Below are 19,537 nucleotides of genomic sequence, written 5' to 3' on the forward strand. Positions count from 1 at the left end.
TAGACATAAAAAGTCCTACCCACTAGCCTGACCTTCTAAGGACTTACTCAGGCTTCTCTAGGGAGAGTAATTCTTCCATGGGGAGGCTGACACATTCTGCAGATGCCTTGGAAATCGGTGGCGGGTGGGGAGGAGTGGATGTGGCCCCTTTCTAGGCATGGGGAGCTCTGGTTACCAGCTCTGGCTCTCTCGTTGATTAGCTGGATGACCTGGTACCAGTGCCCTCCCCTCTCTGAGACTTAGATTATTAAATACAAGGGTTGAATCTTATTGGGAGTTCTCCAAAAATTCCAAAAGTATTTTAAGTTTACATGTTAAAAAGGTCAGTGATACTGGGATGCTGCGTTAAACAAACTTTAAACCAGTTTCCTTATTGCAGGACTCTAAAATACATTTATCTGTGATGCAGTCACTGGGAGAGGTGGAAGTGAGCAGCCTTTCTTACTCTGTCTTTGCTCAAGGAAGCTTTACCCCCCAGGAAGAAACATGTGGAACTAGTAGTCAATAGAACACACTTGCAGAAATGCTGGGTTAGGTGATGTCTGCGGCTGTTCCAGCCCAAACACTCCATGACTTTTTGCAGCCAGTGTCCTCCTCTGCACCTCCGGTTTCTTCCACTTGCCCCTTCCTTGGGTTGCTTGATTCTGGGCTCTGTTCTAAGGTGGCTCTCCCAGGGAAAAGGCACTTGAATGCCTGTGAGTCACTTAAAGACCTAGTCAAGCTCATGACCCCCCCCCCCACCCAGAAGCTTAAATGGAGAACACCCCATGCCACCCCAACACACAAACACAGAGACACACCCTCTGTGCTCAGAGCACAAACACAGGCCTAGCCTGAAGGGATTGCAAAACATGCTTTAGTATGCATTTGGGAAAACAAAGAAAGCTCTACTCTTTTCTGCTCCAGACAGTCTGAGACGCTTGTGTACCCTTGGGCCTTTGCCCAGTTTTCTCATCTGCCTCAGTCCTGGTACTAAATTGGTTCAAGGTTTGGAAGAAAGCTTCAGAGGAAAGGATGTTTAGAGTTCTTAGTTGCTGAAGTCACCCTAAGGACCAGAGCATAAATGCTCTATGGCCACCAGAGGGCGATGACACCAGCATCCGTCCCGAAAGCTGCTCTCAAGAATAACAGCAATAAATTGCGCCGAATGTGTTTATGAATGATGGAGGGGCTGAAGTGTGTGTGTACATGTATGTACAGTTGGGTGCACTGGAGCTAAGGCTTTGAAAATCTTCTGAGTACAATAAAATAAAATCTGCATCTCTACTACATATTCATAAGAAGCAGTTGAAAGTTTCCTTGAAGGAAAATGAAGTAGAAGGAATCAGAATAGCATTTATGTGAAAGAAAAAGGAAGAGCTCTGGGGAGCGTGGTGGTTGTTGACATGAGGTGTGTTTGTGTATGTGTGTGAGCATGCATGTGCGCATGTGTTGTACATGACTGTGAGCACGTATGAGCGTGAGTGTGTAAGCATGTCTGTGCACAAGTGCGTGTGTGATGGTGTGTGTGTGTGCGTAGGCTTGGGTGTCTTTGTAGGTGTGAGTGTGCGTGTATGAATGTGTGTATATGCAGGGCTCATTCAGACTTTTCTAGTGTGAGCAGACCTCAAGGAAGTCTGGGCAATACTTCCTCCAGTTCCTGCCCTCTCCCTCCAAACAAACAAACAAAATCATTCCTACAAGTATTTATGGAGCCTCTAACACGTGCCCCTCCCCACGGCATCTGGAAAAGCTCAGACCTGGCCAATTTAGAGCGGGCACTGCAAGAGGAAGGCACTGGGGGCAGAACGGATGCCTTGCATGGGAATGACTCTTTTGGGAAAAAAAGAAAAATCGCTTTCTCCAAACAACCCAGTGAGGTGGGCCCAGACAGGGCTGCGGCCTCCTGGCTTTGAGGAAAGCAAGGCTCAGAGGTGACATGATTGACCCAGAGTCACCTGGTCAGGAAGCAGGAGCTCAAGGACCAGGAACATGGCATTGTCAGTCCAGGGATCCAAGGTACTGCCATCATTACCTGTAGCAGCATAGCAGGCACTGGGGCTGAGCAAAGAGAGACGGGCCTCCTGGTAGAGTGTGCCAGCAGCAACCTGAACAACTCAAATGACCATTTTCTGTGACCTGTATGGCTGTGGAGTGCATTAGTGTCAATACAGTAGGTCCTTCAAGAAGAAGTTGTGGATCTTTGCCAAGATAACGTAGAATCGTTGAGGATCTTTGTAGATGAGTTTGGGCTGCAGCTTCAATAGGCTGGGAAGTAAAACACGGGTGATTTGCGGTCCCCAGCAGCTGTGTGACTTCAGCCAAGTAACCTCTCTGAGCTTTGGGTTTGTATCTATAAAATGGGGGTACTCAGATGCCCCCTTGCGGGACAGTGTTGGGACCGAAGGAAGCAGTATGAGTGCCTAGCTCAGTGCCAGAATAAAGAAAAAGTGCCACCAGTCAAACCTTGGCTCCTAAGAGTGAATGAGTCTCAATTCTGAGGCCCTGCTGGCCGAGCCCCTCTCCTTCCCAGTTCTTTCCCTCTCCCTCGCCGTCCCTTCCCTCTCCCCCTTTGGCTGCCTCCTCCCTTCGAGCTCTCGGTCGCTCCAGCAAAGTTCCCAACTTAGTCGACATGACGCGCGGCGCAGCCAATGGGAGGCGGAGCTGGCGTTTTTGGGGGGGCGGGAGGGGTGGGCCCCGCGTCTCCGGTGTCTGCCCTGCTCAGTGAATGGAGAGAGCGAGCGCCGGCCAGCTCACCCGGCCGCCCCGTGCCCCAGCCGCCGCCGCCGCCGCCGCCGCCGCGCTCCCGAGCCCAGCCCCGAGCCGGACCTCCCCGGGCGCCGTGCCCCACTGCGCTCGCCTCAGGTCCCCGACCCGGCCCGCGCCCCGGGCCGCTGGCCAGTGGGGCCAGGGGGCGCTCGGCACCTGGGCACTCCGAGCGATGCGCAGCGGGGCAGCGCCGGCCCCGCGGATGGAGCTGCTGCCGCCGCCACCGCCCGGCGCGCCCCGCTCCGCCCGCGCTCCGTGCGCCTGAGCGCCGAGCTCGCTCCTCCTCCGCGCCAACTCCGCCGCACGCCCCTCAGGCCGCCCGTGCTCCCCGCGCGCCTCCGCGGGCTCCACGCGTCTCGCCCAGCCGAGGCAGCCTCCTTCGCGCGCGGGCCGCTGCACACCATGGCCCCGGGGCGGACGGGGGCCGGCGCCGCGGTGCGCGCCCGCCTGGTGCTGGCCTTGGCGCTGGCGAGTGTTCTGAGAGGGCCCCCAGTCGCCGCCTGCCCCACCAAGTGTACCTGCTCCGCCGCCAGCGTGGACTGCCATGGGCTGGGCCTCCGGGCGGTTCCCCGGGGCATCCCCCGCAACGCCGAGCGCCTGTGAGTACCCCTGCCCCGCCCCACCTCACCCAGGCCACCCACCTGGGTCCCACAGAGGGGCCCCCAGGCACCACATCCTTCCTTTCCCCTTGGCCGCGCTGGGTAGTCTCTGCCTTCGCCCTTTCCTGGATTGGACCCTTCACTGAGTTGGGAGTCTGTGGCTTTGGGCAGGTCTGGGCAGAGAGGTCTTGAGGCCCCCCGTGATGGGCAAAAAGCAGCGTCTCTCCAAAGGTGAGGGTTCCAGACGCAGGGCCAACTGACAGCTTCCAGGAAAGTGCTGGCAGGAGGCGAAAGGACGAGAGAACACTGCAGCCGGGGAGGTCTTAGGGTGAGTGTAAGGGGTCCGCACTCATTAAAGAGGGGGCGAATGAGAAAGGTGAAGGGTGATGCTGCGTCAGGGTAGAGTCCGAGAGAGGACCCAAGACACTGTAACTGGCTCGGAGATCAGAATGGGCCAGCTGCTCTCTGGCTGCCCTTGCGAGGAAAGTTAAGAGTGTGTTTGAAGGTCTAACTTCTGAGGAACCGAACGAATTCAGAGTGGGTGCTTGCAAAACCCGCCCTGCCTGAAGCGCAGCCTCGGAGGTGCCAAGTTGCAGCCCCGGCGAATTTTTTATGGCTCGGTTATAAGTGCCTCCCCAAGCGGGCCGGAGAATGGAAATGCTGACAGCCCTTTAAATGAGGCCGAGCACTATGATCTTAGAAACCGCACTCAGCCTCGGATCCTGGGCTTGGCAGCAAGAGGAGAGACGCTTGGAGAGTGGGGTGGATTGACCCTCGCTTTAACCCCAATTGTGCAACCAAATATTTACTTTTCATATGTCAACGTTTTGGAAACATTTATCATTTTGATCCTCGGACCGGTTTCAGAACTTGGACTCTGGGGTGGGCTCTTCCTAGCCTGCCGTTGGGGAGTGGGGAAGGAAGGAGAAATGGTGGAGGGGGTTGGGACCGGACTGGGAACACAGCCCAGAAGAGGGAGAGGGTTTGCTCTAGCTGGTAGATTTCTGCATGCCTCGCTCTTCCTCTGCCTCCTTCCCCGTATATCTTAGGGTAGGTACGTGGGTCTTCCAGACTCTGCCTTCTTGACTTCAGGCTGGAAGAGAGTAGCAAGAGACTAAGATGAATTGTCCTAGAGTGTGTTATTTCTGTTAATCACCTCCTGTCACTCCACTGCTCTTCCACTTACTCTGTACGTGTCCACGAGCGGAGACTCAACAGAACTGCCTTCCTTTTTCCTGGAGCTTTCCTTGGGCTCAAAACATTTTTTTCCCCCAAGTGCAGTGATTATTCTGTGGGGTTGAACCATGCAGTTGCAGAGTGTTAGGGCTGAACCTTCATTAACACATTGCAAAAACCAAGGCTCAGCAATGTGAAATGACCTGCCTAAGGTCACACAGCAAGTTGATGGCAATAAAAGGGGCAGAATTTAAGGTTTCCGCAACTTAATTCAAACATTATCTTCTACCATACCAGTGCAGAACTTGTTTTAGTGGTATTTTTGGAAACCTTTACCTTATAAACTAAATTCCCCTCCCTCCTCACCCCAGGGCCAGCCACAGGAGTTAGTGAAATAATAACTGTAGCTAATGTTTAATGAGTGCTCTCTGTGCCTCACTTTGTTTACATGGGTTATCTTATTGAATCTCTACAACAGTCTTATTAGTTACACAGGTAGTGCTTATTATTCTACTTTACAGTTAAGCCTTTTTGTCATTTGCTGAAGGTCATGTAGTAGCTAGTTAAGTGTTTGAATTTGAGGATGTCTGGCTCCTAAATCTGCACCCCCCCCACTCTGCTGGACATCCTTGGAACAAGGGTCAGCTTGGGCCAGGATCTATAAATAGACGGTCCTGGGAGGGTTCTCCCTGGGCTTGGGTCTTAGAATAGGCAGCAGCTGCTGCTGCTTCAGGTATAGTCTGCACACATGCAGCTCTCCTGTTGGGGTCTTGAGTCTACATCTCTTCCATATTCAAAATCATGTTGCATATTTGAGACACCAAGGAGAGTGGGCCCCTCCCCTAGCATGTAGGAAGTCTTCAAAAGCTGCAGGCACAGCACTGCAGCCAGCATGCCACCCAGCTACTCCCCGAGGAGACTCCTGCAGCTGGGGCTGCCCACCTGCTCTACAATTGGAGAAACTGGGTAGAGACTGGAGCCCTGTGCATTCGCATGGGCCCCCTGCTGCAGTCATGGCCCCTGGCAGAGTAGGAGGTACTTTGGGATATTTGAGTCTCGTCTGCCTTGATTCTGGTCACTGGTGTCCCTTTGGCTGGGATGCATAGGGGTGATGCGGCTGCCAAGACTGGCTTCTCATTCTAGTCTCTTTCCTTCCCAGGAGAGGGGCAGACTTTATAAGCAGGGTGGGCCAGGGTTACTGCGGCTGTTAGGTACAGCTCCCACCCCCATAGTTCTTCAGTACCCCACACTCTCTCTCAGTCAACTCACATGTAACATTTCAATTCTGCAAACTCTTAAGGAGGGTTGAGGGGAGGTGGTTTGGCATTTCTGAGCTATGCTAAGGGTTTCTTTAGGGAGGCATTTTTCATTCATTCCTCCCTTCATTCATTCAACAAACATGACTTGAGAGTCTACTGCATTCCAGTAACTGTATATAAAATCATGGCATGTACAGAAGAAAACCAGCAATTCAACTTAAAGAAAGAATGTAAGCAAAGGACAGAAGAAGGAACTTTCCTTTAGTGAGCCCTTTAAACTTCTCCGGGCTTGTTTTTGCTTGTGGCTAAGTTTTGCCAGCATTGCCATCAGTTGCTCGGGACCTTCCTAAAATGCATTTCTGATCTCAAATGTTTACATTGTGTTTTGTAACCGAGAGGAGGCATGTTCTCCCTTCTCCTCCATTCCTGCTATTCTGCCTCCCAAAGAGGCGTTTATGAAGGGATGGGGTGGGCGAGGGAGGGTTGTTGTTGACTTCTGAGCCCTTATCCACCCATGGTATGCTGCTAAGGGAGACATGCGTGAGGATAATGTCACCATTTGGACTTTGCTTCAGGCCTGGAATGGGACCTGTTAAATTGTTCACAATTAAGCTGGTTTCAGAGTTATTTCTGTGTTCATATTCTCCATAATGTCAGCACATCACACAGACAAACTATCATTTATAAACTACTGACAAAAATTTTTTTCCCCCTCAATGGGGAGGTGACACCCACAAGAAAGCTAAATAAACACAGAGGAGAATTCAGTGTAATTTATTATCCACGGAGCAAAGATAGCCGACAAGGAGAGAGGAAGTGAATGGTGGTGCCTGAAACAAAACATTTACCACGGAGCACAGAGTAAACAGATGTTGCGTTTACCCTTCTGAGTACAAAAGGAGCCCGCAGATGTAATTCTTCTCCAACCACAATCTCGGCCTGGAAAAGGAGGAGACAGATGAAAATGGACTCTCGCGCGGGGCCCCTTTTCCCCGTCTTGCCTAAGGGCAGCCAGAGGCCCACTTTTCACCCGCAGCGCGGTGGCGGCCTGAACAGCGGAGCGGGGCAAGAGTGGACATCTTCGGTTTTTCACTTGGCTCTGGAACATACTGGAGAGTGCTGTATTTAAATAAACATTTCCTGTTTGCGAAGGAATACGGGCTAAAGGCTGAAACGTGAGAATGTGGTAACTTAATTTTCTCCATCACTCCAGATGACGGCAAGCTTTGCCGGTGGTGGTTGGGTCCAATAAAAACCGGCACCGTGTCATAGGCTTTCCCTTACTTGACCACAGAGGTCCTGAGGTCAAGTGGGAGACTTTCCAAGATGCTCAACAGCCAAGCCCTGCATCCTGGTACTCTCAGCCCTAGGGGCCAGCTCGGAGGACCGGGGCAAGCTGGTGGATCGTGTGGCCTCTTTAGACCAGCCATGGGGATGTGGCCTTTCAGGGAGGCACAGTGCTCTCCTGCTGAAGCTGGGCTGGACATGAGCAGCTGAATGTATCCCCCTCCAGTGTGCTGTGCAGCTCTAAGCAGACTGATCTACCTCTCTGGGCCTTGTTTTACTGAAAGTAGAACTTTAGTATAGTCTATGTTTTTTTGTGTATAGTCTATAATTCAGTGGTAAACTGTCAGGGACCTCTTCCCCAGAACATAGAACAGTGCTTGGCACATAGTAGGTTTTCAACAAGTATGTGTTGAAGAAATTAATGATGAATTTCAGAAATACAAGTCTTTCTTTAGTTCTTACAAGTGAAAGCTGGGCAATTAGAGATTTGCATTTTTATGTATGGCTAAGGGCTACTTACTAGTAACCTATTACATGAGTTATTAAGGGTTTCTAAAATTTGGCTTTCATGAACTAAAATCATTGCCTTACTAGAGTTACCATGGACTCATAATGAACGATCCAGTTTGGAGTCTGGTTGCCAGGTGTTGCTTAGCAACCCTGCAAAACTCCTACTGTGCACGTGCCCATGAAAAGAGCTAACAATCCTGCACACTTCAAACCGTAGGACTTTCTAATCAGGAACTCATCAGCATTATCCTGCACTCTCTGTAGTTTCTGATTGCTGCTCTGCTTGTATTAATGGATGTATTTGTGGATTCATTTTGAAGTTTTGTTTTTGCCTGTGATCTGGGCCTTGTTTATTTCTGCACTTTTGCCATTTTGATAGTTATTTTGTTTCTCTCCTTTTCTGTTTGTTGTCACTGAGTTCTGTGTCCCCTGGAAAGTGAGAACAGTGGGATCTTTTGCACTCAGGGGGCCAGGCAGAAAGGTTTCAGAGCCCCAAGTTCAGACCTGGGCTCTGCAGACAGGCAGCTCTGGTTTGAAATCTGGCTCTGTCTTTGCTGATGCACCTGGGGTGGGTTACTCTACTCCTCTGGGCTGCAGTCTATTTAAATCCCTTTGTACCACGTTTCCACCCCCATAATACAGGGATGATAATCGGACTGGCCCCGTGGGAATGCTGTGAATGTGGTGGCCCGAGGCAATCCATGTGATGCACTCAGCACAGTGCCCAGCACGTTGCTTTTCCGACGACCATTCCTTACTTGTAAAGTGCTCACAGTAAATGTTCCTCCTGGGGACAATTAAGTGAAATAATGTACAGGAAGTGCTTAACACAGTACCTGGCACATAGGCCTCCACAAACGATTAATGATAGTGACCACGGCTGTTGTTCCCATTTCTTCATCTGGGCTCCATCCGGCTGGAAGTTTTGAGATGCCCGCTCGGAAGTGCCTGTCGAGGCAAGTTCCTCGCCTGCGCGGAGGCTGTGCCCAGCACCCTTGTGCCTGGTTGCCTGCCTCTCCTCTCTAGCTAAGCCCAGGTTGGCCTCTGTTCCATAAAAAGGGGATTACGGCTGAAGCGGTTTGTATCTTTTCCATGGGCGTGCTGCTTTGTGGTATATTTAAATAAGGAATGCATTTTATTTATTTATTTTGGGGGGTTGGAGTTTCATGGGGAATTTTTGGCCCTGACTTTTTTTTTCAATGCTCATGCCTTCTGTCTTTCTCTAAAAACCTCCTTTTACCGACTTCCCGTGTCTGCCTCTGTTAACTGCTTTTCCTTAAAACAGCTGTATTTACTAGCATGCTCCACCCTCATTATGTAAGGTGGTCTTAACCCTTTTTAGAACTGCTAGAAAAAGGAAAAACAAAAACAAAAACAAAAACCAACATATGGCTTTTCTGGACAGCTTTTCTGGACCGCCACTAATTCTGGATAGGGTAGATCAGAGGGTACCCTGCTGTGGTGCGTGATGTTGAATTTTCAAGGCTCTCCATTGTTCTTCTCCAGACTTAAATATAAATCCATCTTACCCAGGTGGGAAGAACTCAATAGGAATCCTCTATCCTGGAGACCTGGGTTGTGTTTTGTTACGACCGCTAGTGCTGGCCTGCCAAAGGCTATGCTTTCCTCCCCACTCTCTGTGGTCTTCGTGGTTCTGTTTCTAGCACCATATTTCATACAGCCGGTCCCTGGGAAATGTTGTCAAGAGTGTGGGATCCAAAGTCCTTAATACTGAGTGGACTGGGAAGTGGGAGAGAAGTAACTTTGTGAGTAGAGGTGTGGACTTCAGAGCCAGAGTGGGCTCCAATCCTGGTTTACCACTTAACTAGCTGAGTGACCTCAGTTTCCTCATTTGTAAAACGGAAATAATAATAATACCCCTTCATAGGATGCTGTGAATATTGAATTAACTCACATAGTGACTGCCCGAACCAAAGTGCATCCTCCATGAATATTCCTGTCATTATGATTACTATAATTCTTAATAATTGTAGTCTTCCTTCCAGAGCAAGCTCGCGATAAAGCCTGCTTTGGAAAAACACAGATTGTCAAGGTTGAAAGAGTCCTCTCATCCCAAGTTCCAACCATATGCAGGTTGATCTTCCACCAACATAATTTTGGGGGAAGATAATTTTCCTTTGCTTGATTATATTTGGCGGTGAGGCACTCAGTTTTTCCTAAAGCAGTTTATTCCAATTTTAAAAGCAGTTCTAAGAAGAAATTCCTCTTTGTTTAGGAGTTGAACTGATCTCCTATTACTTGTTATTACACAGAGCAAGCAGAATCCTTTTTTCCAAATGATAGGATTTCAAACATCTTATTGCTGTTGCGTTTCTCACCACCCACTTACCCAAGTCTTCCCTCTTCTTCCATATACTTTTCTTCCATAAGCTCAACTATTCTGTGCATGTTAGACTTTGAGACAGGTCCTCTCCCTGTTCCTGGTTATCTTCCTCTAAATAGGTTCTGATCCTCTTTGCCTGTGTTAGTTCGAACGAGATCTTCTGCTCCTCACTGGCTGGACTCCTGTCACTGCTGAAGTCTTTCACTTTGGACAGCCACTGCCCCTGGGGCTTCTCACTTCGACCAGGCTGGTCACCGCATCCCCAGCGTCTCCCCAGCCTTCCCTGCTGTTGATCCTACTTCCCCTCATCCCAGATTTGTGCACTTGACTTTTGGCATCTAAGTGCAATGCTTTGCATTTATCCTAATTAAATTTTGGCAAATGGTTTCATTTCTTCAGCTTTTCAGGAACATTTCTATTTTGAATTTCCCTTTTAGCATGTTAACCACTCCTCTCCTCATTTCCTCTGCATTTCTAGTGAGCTTGCCCCACAGACCTTTATCCAGGTTGTCAGTATAATCAGCAGCATCCTCTCTGCTTTTTTTCGAAGCCTTTCTATGATCTGGGTGTGGATTACATAAATATATTGTCCTGGTCTTTCTGGCTGGGGTTGATAAAAATGTTAAGGTCTTATTGGCCTGTAGCATCTTCTTTCCCTGGAGTTCTGTTCATATTTTCTCTGGAATGGTTTCCTATTAATGTTTAATTCCTCTGTTTGTTGAATTTTCTCTAAACTTTCGGTTTCTTGTAGCACTTTCCATCATGATTGCTGCTTCACCCTTGTGCTGTCAGGCTGGTGCCAGAAGTCCCGTCAGCGTGGGATGTGGGGAGCTTGTGTGTGTGTCGGTGTATATGTGTGTGTTGTTCTCTCCCGTAAAATATTTTAGCCTGAGAAACTGGGCCCTTCTTCCAGCAGCCTAGCTCAGATGAGAAGCCTCAGTTTCTCAACGCGATGTCTTTTACCATCTGGGGTGCCCGTTGGCATGAGGCCCGCTTGCTTGAGTAGTGCTTGGAATAAATGTGATGGAGGATGAAGCGTGGAGGACTGAGGCCTGCAGACGCTCCCCGAGTCTCGGTCACCAGTGATAATAATAATGGCAACGCAAATCACTGAGGCTACAGCAGCTGCCATTTAGGGAGCCCCTCTGTGCCCGGCGCTGCTCTCACACGACGTGCATGGACTCAGTCTTTGAACAATCATGCAAGACAGGCACTCAGTTTGTCCCCATTTTACAGATGAGTAAATGAAGTCAGAGGGGGTCAAGTAACTTCCGCAAGTGGGAGGAGTGCAGTCAGGGTTCATCCATACAGGCTGGTCTCTGTCTTCCCCATCTTCTAAACCCAATTCTCAAAGAACAAGCAGAAGGAAAACAAAAACAAAAACAACGAGTCCCAGCTGAATTAGTGAGAATCTGTTTGATGCAAGGTATCCTGAGAGGAACGCCAATGCCATGTTCTGGACACCTGGCCAAGGAGCCACCGCGTCCAGCACGTCCAGTTTGGCGAAGTAAGTGACTTTTGAATTGGAGCTTGAAGGATGACTAGGGTTCCCATAGGTGGAAATGGGAACATGGCTCAGATTCGCAGAAGTTCATGGTTACGTGGAACCCAAGGGCCTGAGCCCAGTTTAAAATGATAGGAGCTGCACTTCAGGAAGTTTTATCTAACATAAAACCTTATGGCATTTAGGGCATTTAGGGTTAAATCCAGTCTTAAGAAAAATATCACCATAGTTTTGTGGCTATTTATTTATTTATTTTGGCTTTGAGGGGAGACACCGTCCGAGAACAGTTCTGCTGAGCCTTCTTGACCAGCCTTTCCCCCACAAGTATCTGCCTAGCTTTTCTCAGGGATTGCGCTCCTTTCCAGTTCATTGTGCCACCAGCCTTCTCTCAGCCGTGATCTCTGGGCTCCCGCCACCCTGAGGTCAGGTCTTGCTAGAACAGGACGTATGTAAGACGCATCCCGGCTGCAGTGAGTGTGACTTCACTTTTCACGGCCTCCTCGCTGCTTGTGTGGGCTCACACTCCTCTTCTCTTGTCCGAAATGCCAGTCTTGAGTTCCTGACCCCTGATTCATCCCGCAGTTTGGCAGCGGTGTGGATTGTGGTTCCTGAAAGCCTGCCAGCCCGTTGAACCACCCACCTTGACTCCCTCTTGAGTGTTCTGGCCTCCCTAGTTCCTGTCTGCTACCCAGCGTGCCCACTGCTTGCCCCCCCTGCTCGCAGGAATCAGAGTGTATCCTGACCCAGGCTGGTCTGCATGGTGGGAAGTCCATGGTCCTCCTCTGATCCGAGGTTTGTGGGCTTGGCCATGGCTTTGTGCATCTGATGTAGCTCTCCTGGAGCCTGGGCTACCCCTCACCCCTGCCTTGACCCTTCCAGCTTGGCTTGCCCTTGGCTGTTCTTCATGTAGCTCTCCGTGGTCTAGTACTCCACTGGGACTTTTAGCATCTAAGCCTCAGGGCCTGCGATTGGATTTCAGGAGAATCTTTGCAGCCTGGACTTTCACTGGAGACCGGAGACTCCCAGTCCATGACTGTGTCCTGGAAATAACCCCAGACTTCATCTTCATGACCATCTGAAGCCTTTTATGATGCCCAGGGTTGTGCTCAGAGGGACTCCAGGGCTGGACTCCATGAGTGACGAATTGCAACATGCCCCTAAGCTCCCTGAAACCAAGGCAGGGAGAGAGAAGATTCTTCTGTGATTGAAAGGCTCGGTGATAATGATTTCATTAGAGAGCTGTTCTGCTCAGAAATGTGTTACAGAAGTTCCTGGACCGTCTAGCACTTTCCTGACATTCCTTTCTCTCCTCTGGGTCTCTGTCCAGCTTTGGAATGTAGGTAGAAAAGTGGTTTTTATATGGGGTTTTGAAGTGGTATTAATGGGAAACCATTAGGGAGTACAGTTTGATGTAACCTTTAATGAAGAAAAATGCCTAGGTGGAATCCTGCTTTCCATCATTTCTTTAACTGCGGGACCTTGTAGGAGTATCTTTCTGAGTCCTAATTGTCTCCTCTGTAACCTTTACAATGGTAGGAATAACACTTCTCTCGTGGGGCTGATGCAGCTTTAAATGAGATCAGATGTCTGCACATGCCTCCTAAATCTAGTGCTATGTAAATGCCTCACCAAGTCCACTCACAGTGTCTGATTTTAACCGCTAAATCCTGCATCCAAATGGTGATTATGATTGGAGTTCATCTCAGACTCTTGCATTTACAGATGAGGAAACATGGCAAACGCCAGAGTCTTGCTCAGGGTCACCTATGTTTTTGAACTTTTTCTGGGGTTTTCCTCTTCACTTCTCAAGATGCTTCTTTTACAGGTGCAGATATAACCTCACACCAGTCATGTCAGCAACTCAACCAGGTGGAGCTGGGAGGACTTTTTGCCTGAGTGATTGATGAGTGGCCATTTCCCAGAAAGTGGAACCAAGTTAAGGGGCTCCCTGAAAGATGGAGTCATTTAAAGGAGCTATTTGCTGAGTGCCTGCAATGATGAATAAAGCAAATGAAACGTCCTTATCACCAGAACAGCTCAAAATAATACGGAAATCAATCCAGGCTGTCCTTTCCCACCAAACGACTGAGCAAGACAAGGGCCACTGCTTTAGGTTCAGAGAGATTTATGGGATGGCAGGGGAAATGAAGGATGGGACACCACTGATGAAAGCAAGCCCCCACTCATCCCATTTAGTGGGTACAAATATGTAAAGAAACTCACACACCATTAAAAAAAAATAGTACGAGTAGAATTTAAAAAAAAAAACCAGAACTCATGGGGAAAATATTAATCTGAGAACAATTGTATCCGAGAAAGAATTCAAGTATGCCTCCGCAGCTAGCTGGCAAACAGCACAAGTTCTGCATTTTATTAGAGTCCTCACTGCGGAGAACGCTGACCTTACTTGAGAAGCATTTCATAAACACTGACAGCACAGCAGCGTTCGAGGCCGTGAGGAGACACAGGGCCTCCTTTGGGAGGCCAGCTTCCCCTCCTGGGCTGTTCCTGGACCACTGGACGTTGTTTCCCTGTGGTGCCCCTTCCCTTATTCTTCTCCTTTAGGTCTAACAAGGCAGGTAGGAGTTTTCCCAGGGGGAAAATGAGGGAGTAGGGGTGGGGGGCTTTGGACTGAAATTTGCCCTTTGCGCAGGTTTGCCTGGGAGTGGGGAAGGCTGTGAGGAAGACTCGGCTTTGAGGGAAAGAGTCGGAGAACTTTTGTTTGGCCCAGTGTCTTTTTGGAGATGTCACCTCGCGCCTGGAGATGTGTGACGTGTATGTGTGTAGAAGGGTGGTTCCTGGGCAGCATTCACCTGACCCTTGGGAATGGGAGAGCTGTGGCTGGCAGTAGCCCTGCGAAATGTGTGCACTCCATCTCCTCCTGCTAGAAGTTGGCACTTTTCTTTCCATCTGCTGCCAGCTTACAAGTCCTGAATTTCTGCCATGGAACTTGGTTCTTTCCCTCCCCCTCTCATTTCCTCCCCTAGCCAAGAGATTTTCAGACTTTTAAAGTATCTCAGGAGATCATCTGGTCTACCCGCTCCCCACTGCTCTCAGCAGGCTCAGACAGATACGTGTCTTCAAGCTGTCGTAGGAGGGGACCTCAGCTTTGTGGTGTGAACTGCCCTCCTGAGAAGTGTGTCCTGTTTTCATTTCAGCCTCGATCGCAGCATTTGGTCCTCAGTAACGATAACTCAGAGCTGTAGGAAGCCTCCACCAATCTGGGAAACTAGGGAGACAGAAGACGGACCAAATCTAGTACAAAAAATAAAAAATAACGTGGACCCAGAAGGGAGAGGCACCAAAGGGTGAGCTGGGATTGCAGATCATGTCCTGAGGGCTCTAAGCACCAAGGTAGCTTAAGATCTAGAAAAGGAAGGTCCCAGACAAAAAAAAAGCTGCAAAGGAAGGAAAGCTGGGAACAAAGACTGGAGCAGAAATCCAAAAGGGGAAGGCCAATTACTTCATGGGAGTTTTTAATGGCTCTAGCACCCTGCTTCTAATTACTTCATACCACAAGATGGTAACCAATCTGCTGTGTCTACTCTGTTTAGGCATACATTTTAATACTTTCTGAAACATTTCCCATAAGCTTTCTCCTGCCATGTGCCTTCCTTGTATGTTCTAGAAATTTTGCAAAGACCTAAATCTCCTCTGGGTTCTTTCCCGACTGGAGCTGCATGCTGATTTGAGCCATATTCAGCCAGGAAGCTCTCTTCCCGTCTTTAAAACAAGAAACATCTCCTTCTGAGAAGACTGCGCTACAGTTTTCTTTGTCTGTGTTGTTAACGAACAAAGAGGCCCCACTGCAAAACAGCATTTCACGAGCAGAGCGGGGCTGATAGCACCTCTTGCCAAATGTGACTGTGTGTAGTTGTGTGGGGGTGTGGGGGAGAAACAGCTTTGTCAAGAGGAGGGCCGAGGGAGGCAGCTCTGGGGAATTTTTAGCAACTGCAGCATGGTGTAGTGGAAAGAAAGTTTGCCTGGGAATTTGGAGACCTGGCTGTACCTCTGACATACTGTGTGACCTTGGACAAGTCACTTGACCTCTCTGGGCCTCAGTTTCCTTGTCTTTTAAGGGGATGAAGGGAGTAGACTGGACAATCTCCAAGGATCATTTTAGTCCGATGCATCCTCACTTCTAGGGGCTGGGATTTAGGGTTTAGACCTGAGCCAACATCCATCCAACCCAAGGGACTTTCTAGAGGCAATAGAGAGGCCAGGACAGCTGCTTCAGGGAGTGGCTGGTCCTTGATTAAGGCTCAAATAATTAGCTCAGCTCCGCCGTAAGCTTTCTGAAATTAAGAAAGAAAAAGATGTTTAGTTTCAAAAATAGCAGTCAGTGTTTCTTAAACGTGATTGGCTCTGGGCTTTGTAGACTTTATGCACAGGCAGAATTTCCCTTCCTCTAGAGCGGAGCAGTTTACAGTATTGACGCTGGAATTGGTGTGACCTGGGCTTGCGTGGCATCACAAGCTACGTAATCTTGGGCACGTTCTTTGACAGTCACCTGCCTCATTGGGTTGCTGGAGGATCAAATGACGTGAGACAGTCAAGCTTAGAGGCTACTGCCTGGCATTAAATAACCACTCAAAAAGCCATTATTCTGATTACCTATTGCTGCTTAACAAAGCACCCCAAAACTTTGTGTTATAAAGCAACCAGCATTTTATTATACTCCGTGATTCCTTGGGTCAGGATTTTGGACACGGTTCAGTAGGATGGCCTGTCTCTGCTCCCTGATGTAGGAGGCACCATCCAGAGAGTGTGGGAGTGACTGGGGGGACTTGAATGGCTGGTGCTAGAATCATCTGCTGGTTATTTACTTATATGCCTGACACCCAGGTGGGTTGACTTGAAGGCTGAGCTGTGCTGGGGCTGTTGACCAGGGGTGCCCACATGTGACCTGTCTATGTGGCTTGAGCTTCCATGAAGCATGGCAGCCTTAGGGTGATCTAACTTCTTTCACTGGGGCTCAGAGCTCTCCGAAAATTGTGTCAGTCAACAACCCAGAAGTTGCATGGCTTTTTATGAACTAACCTTAGAAGTAACATAGTAACCTCTTTCCTGTATTCCATTGCTCTAAACAGCGCCAACTAGCCCAGATTAAAGGGTAGGGAAGTCCCAGAGAATGTGCGGCCATGTTCTAAAAACTACAGCCATGTAATTAGCATTATTTTCTATACCATGTAACTAATCTCCTAACTGAATTAAAAGCTTCTTGAGGGTGGGAGCTATATGTTTCTCTGTGGGCTTAGTACAGTGCTTGTGAAAATAAAACTAAGTCAACACATTTTTAAACATCAAATTGACTTCGATGGGTAGGAGCAAAGTCCCCGAGCTTTGATTTTACAAAGAGATTTGGATTTTTAAAACATCCGTATTCAAAATGTGCCCTTTGACAAAATACTTGTCTTTCTAGACTCAGTTTTCTCACCCCCAAAAATGGAGACAGTAAGACCTATATCGAGGATTGTTGTAAGAATTAGCAGTATTATATGCAAAAGGCCCAACACAGAGTTGATGCTGATGAAGACTGTGGGGCATCATGGCACTGTGGCAAGAACACCGATGCTCAAGCTGACAGATCTAGTTTCAAATCCCATCACTTCTTTTCTTCAATGAAAGACAAGTCCTTTCATTGTTAGGAGTCTTAGGATCCTCATCTGTAAAATGGGTATAATAGTAAATACCTTTGTAAAGTGAGTAGCCGCAGTTAACAATTGTAGTTCTCTTGTTTGTATATTGATTCATCCATGAATTTATGCATTGAACAATTATATATTTAATTATAATCCTGTGTTTAATTACACAGTAGCCTCATTTTTCAATTCCCTGTGTACTGGGGTCTGTTGATGCCTAGGTCTGGGAAGATACCCTCACGGGGTAGAGAACTTGCCCTCTGGCAGGGAGCCAGCTTGGGATACTACCCAATTTGAACACATCTTGCAATTGAATTTTAATTACCCCTGTTGGCTTTGCCCCAGAGTGCCCCCTGGCTACCTGGAGGTATAACCATTTTGCTCAGATAGACTCGTTTCTATTTTCCTTTGGGCCAATCCTCTTCCTTACTGCTGTGTAACTGCAAGCAAACATGCTAGCTCTTCCTGTGTCTGTTTTTGTTGTTGCCTTTTTTTTTTTTTTAAAGCATTGTTTTCCTGGCTCAGATTCTGCAAACTCTACCAGCCTTGTCTGTGTGGTGCCAAGCCAGGTCACCAGGTTTAATTTTTGTAGGTAGTTTCTGGAACCTGAGGCTCTGTTAGGAACCACTGACTAGGAGCTGCTTCTGTTCTTCCCTAAGATCTGCTAAAAGCTCCCCCCACCTTCTTTTTGTCTAGATAATCTGATAAAATCAATTGACCTTGTTCTTAGAAAAACGCACAAACTCACAGTATTTTGCAAATGATTTTGAGGCCATTCATGGCCACTTTTCCGGATGGCAATTTTCTTGTGAGCGACCCTATCTGTTTCAGTGATTTTCATTACATGGGCTTCTGGGGGTTTGCTGAGTTCTACTTGAAGTTCATGGTATGCCTGCGAGATTGTTGTACATCTTCTTGCTTATGTAAGTCTTTCCATCCTCTCCCTCGTAGTAGGCGTGCTGTGTGGTGGCTGCCTAGGATTCAGTCTCGCTTCCTAGGAGAATATTGTGTTTTGCAACTACAGGATACAGTCTGGTGGGTTTGTAGTCAGGGACTTTGCCCTCGCCTACTCAAGGGAGGAGCTCATGACCCAAGTCAGGTCCGTCCAGTGCTGCCTCCCTGGAATTGGAATCTTGACCAGAGGGACAAAGAGATTGGACATGATGGTTTGACATATCATCTGAGCACTTCTGCAAGGACCAGACATGCCTGCTTTCCTTTTCCCAAGAATTTCTTTTAAGATTCCCATTGAATCCAGAAGTCCCTGATAGCCTCCTAGTGAATTCTCTTTTGCTCAGGTTCACAGACTTGCAACCAAATAACTCTAACTGAGAAAGCCACAGACAGCAAACTTCTGTGGGAGAAAGTGGTATAATGAGAAAGATTGTGCCTGGCGTTTGGAGAAAGGCAGACCCGGGTTTGAATCACAGTTCACCATTCACCAGCTGGGTGCCCGTAGGCGAGTTCACTTTTCTCTTAGGATGTCAGCATCATTGTAAAATAAAGATAATGAGTCCTGAAACCCTGATTCTCAGACTTGGCTGCACGTTGGAATCACCTGGGGAGATTTAAAAATGACTGAAAACAGGGTCCCATCCCCAGTAATTCTGATTTAATGATTGGGATGGGGAGGGCGGTGCTTCCTGGATGTGATTTTGTAAAGCTCCCAGGTATTTCTGTTGTGCAGCAGTCTTTGAGAAAACTGACCTAATGACAAACTTGAAATTATAGAGAATATTAAATAAGTTATGAAAAACACTTAGAGAGTTATGTAGGGATTGATAAAAGTCACTCTCCTTTCCTTTCCTTTCTTAAGGGAAGCAGAATTGCTTGCTTTTGCTTCTAGCACAGTTTTCTTTGTTTGGAGTAGCCATAGCGATGCATGACAACCACGGTGCAGTGTAACCCCGAGTATTTATACCATCTGAGGTGAAGGCCAATCATGAATGTGGCCAGGATTATAGAATATACAAACATGTGATTACTTTCACATCCATGGAAAAACTAGGGCGAGTTCAACAAGGCTCTGTGAGAGCATTCTAAGGAATAACTGCTTTAATGGGTGGGCGAAACGGATTCATAATTTCTATGGCAACAGCAAAATAGAGTGATGTTGTCCCAAGGGACCTGGACCAGAACCCAAGACAGTTCTCTCCCAGATCTGCCCAGCAACCTGCTGAGGGACCCTGCCTCAAGCAATTTTACCTCTCAAGTCCTCGGTTTCTCCAGACTCCATTTGCAACAGAATCTTTGAGGGAAATATATTGACATGACGGTTGTTAAGACAATGATGAGAAGATTCTATAGGAAGCAAAGGGAAAGCAGGGCCTTGCGACTCTTAGAGGAGATAATTATCTGTGTGTCTGTATGTTGGTTCTCCCATCTGCCGTCCTCCCTCTCCGCTTCCCCACAGCCTCTCCCGTATCTTGCCATGTAGGAACCGATCCAAACCTGTCTTTATAAAGTCC

At 48.2% G+C, this 19,537-nt stretch overlaps 1 protein-coding gene across 1 annotated transcript in view; it reads left to right on the plus strand.

Annotated features, from left to right (window-relative positions):
* The first annotated feature begins 2,698 nt into the window (after positions 1 to 2,698).
* The window catches only part of SLIT3 (slit guidance ligand 3), a 572,835-nt gene continuing 555,996 nt past the window's right edge, over positions 2,699 to 19,537 (plus strand). Inside the window, exon 1 of the mRNA XM_031689760.2 lies at positions 2,699 to 3,347. Coding sequence (XP_031545620.2) covers positions 3,151 to 3,347 — 197 coding nt within the window. The 5' untranslated portion in view covers positions 2,699 to 3,150. The remainder of the gene's footprint in view (positions 3,348 to 19,537) is intronic.

This window comes from Vicugna pacos, chromosome 22 (assembly GCF_048564905.1).
Source record: "Vicugna pacos chromosome 22, VicPac4, whole genome shotgun sequence".
In the NCBI taxonomy this organism is placed as follows: Eukaryota; Metazoa; Chordata; class Mammalia; order Artiodactyla; family Camelidae; genus Vicugna; species Vicugna pacos.